Source organism: Chenopodium quinoa, unplaced genomic scaffold, assembly GCF_001683475.1.
Source record: "Chenopodium quinoa cultivar QQ74 unplaced genomic scaffold, ASM168347v1, whole genome shotgun sequence".
NCBI classification, from domain to species: Eukaryota; Viridiplantae; Streptophyta; class Magnoliopsida; order Caryophyllales; family Amaranthaceae; genus Chenopodium; species Chenopodium quinoa.
This window is the reverse complement of record NW_018742733.1, coordinates 3557074-3565586: the sequence shown is the minus strand read 5'-3', so window position 1 is coordinate 3565586 and position 8513 is coordinate 3557074. Positions and strand designations below refer to the sequence as shown.

The following is an 8513-nucleotide window of genomic DNA, read 5'->3' as shown; positions in this document are numbered from 1 at the left end:
TCAAGTATTTAAAAACGGTCGGAAAAGAAAAGTGGAACAAGTATTTAAAAACGGAGGGAGTATATAACAACCCAACAAAAAGAAAAACCAGTCAAAGTGTCAATTATCATCAAACAGAGGGAGTATAATTACTACTTGTAGTGAATACATTCATCTCATTCAATTCATGATTATTTGACCAAAAAATTGAAGATAATATTAGTTTCATATTTTATGATTCCGGTAAAAATTTTCTTATTATGTGTTTCAGATGAAGAAATAAGTAAGCCATACTTGAATATATATTAAGAAAATACAAATGGAACGCGAAAAAAATGGAAATAATGTACTGTGTATATATTATATAATCTGTACAAGAACTTTCATTTACATTTTGTATGTATATGTACACAAAATTTGCATTCTGTCTTAATTACTCAGAATGTTGAGAAAAGTTGATCTAGTCTTAACTAAATGCCTAAACAAGGATTCTAAGGCTTCATCGAGAATTAGAATTTCAGAGTCCAATTTCGTCATCTGGCTCCTCAAATTCTCTAAATCACTAGTGTTCTTTAGGCTTACAATTGCCTCGAGAGTAGCATCGACAACATCGAATTCACTTTTTGTTGTCGATGCTTCCTTGGAGCCACCCTTGTGCATCAACTTGGAAACCATAGACCATTTACTCTTTGGCGACTCCACTTTTGCACCACCGATGTAGGACAACATTGTCTTAAAAATATCGACTGTGATTGCCTCTACATCTTTGAACATGCTTCCGATGGCATTGACATCGACATAAGTTTGCTCGACTTCAATATTTTTCAAGCACTTTTTGATCAATTTCTTGGCAGTCTTTCGAGTGTTCAAGTATTGAATAACTTCATTGCTAATGTTAAGTTCACCGTTGCACCTTCTCCTTAACACGGATTGTATGTCTTGGAGGCGTTCCCTCGATTGTACCAATACATCCCTCGATGTTCCACAAATGTCAAGAAGCCTTATCGAACCATCCAAGACTTCCTCGGTCCACTTTGATCGTTGTGACACGGCTTGTTGATTAAGTGGAAGTTGAAGCAACTCATCAACACTTCTGTACAAATCTTTAAGGTTTGCTAGTGTTTGGTTTAGCGACGATGAAGAAGAAGCAGCTAGAGAAGACCTCAATCGACACAATTGTTCATCAAATTGTTCAACAATTGGGTGAGATTTGGATGGGAAACTCAAAGAACGAAGATAATAACAATCCATTTTCAGATTTTAAGTTAAAATTAGCTTATTGAAAAAAAGGCAGAAAAGTTTATAATACAAATAGTCTTGGAATTGGAATAATGTACTTGTATTACTTATCTCTTCCTTTCGCGTCTGTTTATATACACGAAAGTAAAGCGAAGACAGCACGAATTCTACAATAAATGGCAGATCATCTTACAACGATTTCAATTTACCAGAAAGAGTTCTCGTGTGAAATGTCCTACAATGTCTCTTCCTACCAAACTTTCCAGCTAATTCGAATGGACTATATCGATTTTGATGATATAGTTCATCTCTTTACACATTGTATATTCATATGTATGACATTCGATGTTTAATCCTGTACCCTTTAAGCCCGCCATGATCCTAAGTACGCGCTACTCACGAGTTAAAAAACAGCTTATTTATTGTTGTAGTTGACAAGTCAATTAATAATCCGCACGAATGCGTGTTTGTATATTCAAATCTAACATTCAATGTTAAATTTCGCAATCTGTATGTTCGCCATGATCCTTAGTACACGATATGATAGTCAGTGGAAACGACGCCTCATTGATAATTCCAATTAATAATTCAATTATTCAATAAATGATTTCGATGAATGCATTATGTTTACACAAATTTAATACAAGTAGGATTGGAAAGAAGGACTAGTTAAGATATATTCAACGATTTCAAATGAATATAAAACTCGAACTTACCTACATTGTTGGATAGTAGGAGACCAGCACTATACTAATTAATATCGTACATGACCTTTTCGTCTACGAAAACTTCCTGAGTTCCTACAGATAATTGGATCATGTACAGGTTCGCTGCTATAGGAATACATAATACAGTTCAATGAGTACCTGCATTAACGCCTAATCGAAAAACATACCTGCAATCACGTAATATAATCAGTCCAAAGCTATGAAAATCCTATTCTTTATGTATAGATATTATATCAAATAATACACAAATATGAGATTCACTTTGATAGATAAACTTTCAATGCATTTCAAACTACTCTCATTAATGATCCCCTGCTTTCGGATTTACTAGGTGTAGAGAATGTACGGAATATTTCAACAATTAGAACGTGCATAATAAAGGACGAAACCACAATAATTAATGAGACGATTGTATATTCGTGTATAATACTTCGTATATAATTTCACTGATCAAAATTTTGTACATTTCTGTTTTAGTAGCTAGTTAATTACTAAGGACATTAAGAAGAATTGCTCTGGTTTTAATTAGATGCCTGAACAAGCATTCCAAAACTCCTTCGATTTCTTGGATTTGTGACTCTAAGTTCACTACTTGTGACATATCAACATGAACTTTCTTCTTCTGGCAGATCATTAACTCGAGAGTAGCATCGACAGCATCAAATTCACTGACGAATGCTGATGTTTCCTTCTCAACTCTTTGGCGGACTAACTTTGAGAAAGACCAGCAATTTTTCTGTGATCCACTGATGTAGGACAACAGTGACTTGAAGACATCATCTGTTACAGATTGCACATCTTTCAGCATGTTTTCGATGAAATTGGCCTCGTTAGTGTTGTCATTTTCCTTGATGTCTTTCAAGCACTTCTTGACTGTTTTCTTGGCTGTTTTTCGAGTGTTGAGGTATTCAACGACTTCATTGGTAATGTTAAGTTCACCACTACACCTTCTCCGGTGGACTGATTGTATGTCCTGGAGTCGCTCTTTGGATTGTACCAAGACATCCCGAGATGTGGAACAAATGTCAAGGATCCTTAGAGATCCATCCAATACTTCCTCAACCCAATTTTCGCTTAGACTTTTTTGATTAAGGGGAAGTTGAAGAAACTCATCGACACACTGATACAAATCTTTAAGACCGCTAAGTTTGTTAGTTAGTGATGAAGTAGATGCAGCTTGAGAAGACCTCAATCTGCACAATTGCTCATCCAATTGATCCGCAATTGGGTGAGATTTTGAAGGAAAACTCAAAGAACGGATGTGTTGAGACGCCATTTTAAAGGCTTTTTAAGATTGTTAGAAGACAAAGAGCTTTAATGAAGATGCAAGCTTAACTTTGGTTTGATGATTTGCTCGTTCTTCCCTACCTTTATATACTCGACGACAAGAGAAATGGAATCTAATCATAATTAGCAAGAGATAAAATGATTAAATTTTTTAATTAAGGTCTTCCTTAGGTTATGTTTCACAATGTTTGTTCCTAACCAAACCTGCCAACTAATAAATCCAAAGATGATCAGCTTACATTGCATTATGTTGGATTAATATATAGTAACTACAATATCAAATGTTAGTTCAATATTTTTATGTGCTTTAACACCCGACTTGCTATATAATTGTGTTTGATTCTGATCTTAATATGATATTTTGTCACATACATATTATACACGAATGGAAATGACGAGGTAAGTCTCATATTGTATAAAATAGTCTTGGTATGTTGTTAAAATTTTTCCAGGGATGCACACGAGTGGCGTGTTATCAGGTATTGATTATTTTTTAAGCATCTGATCTGATGAATGAAATAATCAAGCCAACTACCTCTTTGCAAGATATGGGAGTAAAGGACAAATTTTCAAGCTAATTTTGAAGTTTTAAAGCTGCAAGGGATGATTTCTAGATAAATTTCTAGCCATTTGATTTTTTTTATTCTTTTTTTGGTTGACGGTTCAAAAAAGAGGCTAGCTTTCAATTGACTCAAGACTACAAACCGAGTATTTAACTCTCTTAACCAAACTAATACATGACCTAAAGTGGGGATTAGGGGTGCAAATGTACAATCCATAGAACATGTTGTTGTACTTTAAAAACGACTCATCCAGCAGCACAAATCACAACCCGAAACTTCAATCCACTTCTAGAATCTCTGTTGTTGTTGATGTATTTGTTGTAAAATTACCTCATTTCGATTGAACCATGTTATTAACATCAATATTCTAGGACTAGTCACAGTGGTCGTTATGGCCAACGACGACAATGTATGTCACATAATGTGATAAAGGCCGTGTAAAACACATAGGGAACCCTCTAGCTTTTGCATTCAATTCATAAGTGATGAAAAGAATGTGATAGAGTATAAAACATATTCCTGGGCCTCAACTATCAGTTTAAGCTTTTGGTTGATATGGTCCACTAACATGGTATCAGAGCCAGCGTGACATATAGGTCATGGGTTCGAATCTCATCCACCCCCCACTTTCAAGTGGAATATTAAGTGCTGGGTATGAGGAGGGCCCATGCTGCATCCACACTTCATGCCCAAACGGGCTCTCGTATGAGGGGGCGTGATAGAGTATAAAACATATTCCTGGGCCTCAACTATCAGCTTAAGCTTTTGGTTGAGATGGTCCACTAACAGAATGGAATAAGGATATTAGCTCGTCTTCAAGCCATCTCCTTAGCTTAGCTTTTAAAGGCTCGCTGAATCAATCAATGCCAAGAAACATCTTCTATGACTTATCTTAGCTTGTTCCCACACTATATATAGTGCAGCGAGCTCAGCCGTGCTCTAAACATAACTGAAGTACTTTCAAGCAGCCAAAGGCTTAAATAATACTGACCAACCACTTTTTTTTTTAAGTACGAGTATATTGTCTAAATCACACGCTTTCATACGAACAAGGACAAGGGGGACGAACATTGACTTCCCAACTATACCACTTTTTGTTAATTGAACCTGATCAGTAGATGATCTTTTGAAATTTTATGTTGTCAATTCTTCCTCGAATGTCTTTGTTTATATACATATGTCAATGTAACATAATACAGCAGGAAATCATATCAAGATATTAACATCATTTTTAATTGTTTCGACGACTTTCCTAGCCAAGTTTCTAGCCAACTTATACATAAACTATGGTCATACATGATAGTATGATATATACATCCGAGATCTTTGATGTTATATATTGTTCCCTGCATACCCTTCATTCAACAACCTTATATTATACCACCTAACTTGTCTTTTTCTAATCTTTAGCCCATTATTTTATCGAAAATCCCCATGCTTCTACACCTAATTATATTTAATACACTTCATATATAATTAACATGATCCATAATACGCACTTCACCGTCTTCACACGAGTGTAATAATTAAGATTTTGATAATATTGAGATATACATATTAAACAAAGAAATTGCATAAATATTCATGATCGAATTATATAATGTAGGCAACTGCATTGATGTAAGCTGTTGGAGATCAATTAATTAATATCATGGCCTTAATTGTGCCGACTACCTTCAACGTCTAACATAGTGCCATGCGTGCGCTTAGAAAAATTTGCACGAGTGAGGCTGACATTTTTACTATTATAAGAGCAGACAAGCTGTCAACATGACACGTTCAACAAACAAATCGAACCATATCTTCGATCTTAAGGACATATTCTGGTCAAATTCCACGAAACCACACCCTTAAGATGCACATAATTTATCCCATATTCATTATAAATAGACATGTTTTAATTGGATGTTAATTGATTTATTTTGTTCAAAATCATAAAGGCAATAAGAAAATGATGGGAAATTTGGGAATATACTTCAGTTAATGTACAATTACTAAGGAATAATGCTAATAAAGGGTCATCAAATAGTATTTGTTCAAGTGGTTAGCTATTGTGTATTCCTGAGTTGAATAAGGCTTCTAAAAAAATACAGATTGTGTATATGTACAAATCGATTTTAGGATGTTGAGAAGTGTTGCTCTAGTCATAGGACTCTAAATTAAATGCCTAAACAAGGAGTGTTATGCTTCATTGATAACTTTAATGTCAGAGCCAGTGTAATCATCTGGTTCTTCATCATCTCTTAACTATTTATCTTCTGTTGGCAGATAATCGAGTCACGAGTATCATCAACAAGATCAAGTTTATTGTTTCCAAGTGTGAACCAACGATGTAGGACAGCACGGACTAAAACATATCAAGGGCTATCGAGTTCACATCTTTCAACATTCTCCTAGGCATTGTCCTCTGTAGTTTTGCTCTGCTTCCTTGATATTATTCAAGGAATTCTTGATCATCTTCCTAGCCCTCTTTCGGGTGTTCAAGTATCGAAAAATTCCATTAGTAATGTTAAGCTCAACGCTACACCTTCTCCTTAGTGCTGATTGTATATCTTGCAGGCATTCCCTTGACAGTACTGATACATCCCTCGATGTGCTACAAATGTCGAAATGCCTTAGAGATCCATCCAAGACTTCCTCGACCAATTTTTAGTGTACATTTTGGGATATGGCCTGTTGATTAAGGGGCAGTTATGTTGAAGCAACTCATCAACATTAGAGTACAAATATTTGCTAACAAATCTCTGTAAGTCCGTCATGATCCTAAGCAATTGCTGCGTGCACGCGAGTGTAAATGACACCTTATATAAATTAGGCTTGCAAACAAAAAAAAGATTTAAAGAGATTAGAAGGGAATGAACCTCAACCCTTCTAAGAGTAATGTACAAGGTCCAAGAATGTAGGTGACTGCCTGTCTGTAGGAGACCGTGTAATATCATACACACCCTAACTACCGAGTTTTCTGAAGCTCTTGCAGACCATTGGAATCAATACAGCTAAATTATCTATGAATACACGAGGCGAATCAACGTATACCTCCACATGGAATAGTTCTGACAATCACCTTCTATTATTCAACCATATTGTTCTTAATTGGAAATAAAATAAAATTTATATATTGTTCCATTTCATCAATTTTATTTTATTAATTCCCAATTATTTCACATTAGATAACAGAGTTTTACTTTAGCAGTAAATAACAGAATTTCTAACCGTTCAATTTTTGTTATTTTTTATTTCTTTTTTCAGATTACTTATGGAATATATATGAAATTATGAACCTAAAGTTATCAGAAAATGAATAAATAAAATTATGAAATTGAAGAACACAATATAGAGGTAACTGTACGGATCGGAGTATATTCATATGTATAGAACCATCATTTACAGATCAAAATTTTTGTACAAGAACAAATTTTGTTCTAGTTACTAAGAACATTTAGAAGAGTTGCTCTAATTTTAACTAGATGCCTAAACAAGCATTCAAGAACTTCATCAATTTCTTGAATTTGTGACTCTAAGTTGACCAACTGTGACATATCAACATGTACTTTCTTTTTTTCTAGAGTAGCATCCACGGCATCAAATTCGCTGATGGTTGCTACTGCATTCTTCTTCGAGAAAGACCAGCTACTTTTTTGTGATCCGCCAATGAATGACAACACGGACTTGAAGATATCAAGGGTTATTGTGTTAACTTCTGTCAACTTGCTCTCAACTTGGTTATCCTTGGTAGTTTGCTCTGCATCCTTGATGTTTTTCAAGGACTTCGTGATAGTCTTCTTGGATGATTTACGGGTTTTAAGGTATTCAACGACTTCATTGGTAATGTCAAGTTCACCACTACTCCTCCTTCGAAGAGCTGATTGGATGTCTTGGATCCTATCCTTAGATAGGGCCAAGACATCCCGAGATGTGGAGCAAATGTCAAGGAGTCTTAGAGATCCATCTAACACTTGTTGTACTAAAGATTGAGATACAGTCTGATTCTGAGGCAATTGAAGAAACTCATCAACACACTTGTATAAATCATTAAGGTCGCTAAGTTTGCTAGTCAAGGATGAAGTTGAAGCGGCTTGAGATGAAGTCAATCTGTTTAATTGTTGATCCAACTGATCGGAAACTGGGTGAGAGTCTGAGGGGAAACTGAAAGATCGGTGTGGTGTGATGCCATTTTAGAGTATTTTTTCTTTTAGTTTGTTCAAAGGCAAAGAAATGATAGAAGTTTTGATTTAATTTGTGAATTGCTCAGCTTTCTTTGCCTCTTTATATACTATCATGTGAAGAAGACAAATGGAATCTTAAAATAAATGAGACTTAGTGATACAACATGCTCTTCATTGGGCTTGTTTCACGATGTCTCTTCCAACTAATGAATCGATCAATGATCATAACTAATACTTCGTTAATATTTCACATTAAGAAAGAAGATTTGAAGGATTTTCTGTTATACAACAACCAATACAGTATCTGAAAGATGTCTTAGTTTAATATATCATCTGTCAAATGTTTCTTCTGTGTTTTCGAACTCCCAACTTCACAGCTAATACATTATATCTCCCTAATTTCACTGAATACGTTCATGTGGTGAGCTTAGTTTATATATATCGGTTATATCGGTCCAACATTCCATGTCACACGCTACACCCTGTATGTTCATCATGAGACTAAGCAACAGCTGCACACGAGTGTAAATGACCATATTATTAATGATTCT

At 35.1% G+C, this 8513-nt stretch overlaps 3 protein-coding genes across 3 annotated transcripts; all 3 read right to left on the bottom strand.

Moving 5' to 3' along the window:
- Window positions 1-395: 395 nt before the first annotated feature.
- LOC110723653 lies at window positions 396-1230 on the bottom strand. Its single transcript, XM_021902997.1, has one exon. It carries the CDS (start codon window positions 1228-1230, stop codon window positions 409-411), a length of 822 nt encoding a protein of 273 aa, XP_021758689.1. The 3' UTR covers window positions 396-408.
- Window positions 1231-2430: 1200 nt separating this feature from the next.
- Window positions 2431-3293, bottom strand: LOC110723594. Its single transcript, XM_021902941.1, has one exon. The coding sequence runs from the start codon at window positions 3220-3222 to the stop codon at window positions 2431-2433; it is 792 nt and encodes a 263-aa protein (XP_021758633.1). The 5' UTR covers window positions 3223-3293.
- Window positions 3294-7159: 3866 nt separating this feature from the next.
- On the bottom strand, window positions 7160-7971 carry LOC110723652 (the record flags this gene model as incomplete). Its single annotated transcript, XM_021902996.1, has 1 exon — window positions 7160-7971. A coding segment is annotated over one exon (753 nt), but the record flags the coding sequence as incomplete, so codon positions are not given.
- Between the last annotated feature and the right edge of the window lie 542 nt (window positions 7972-8513).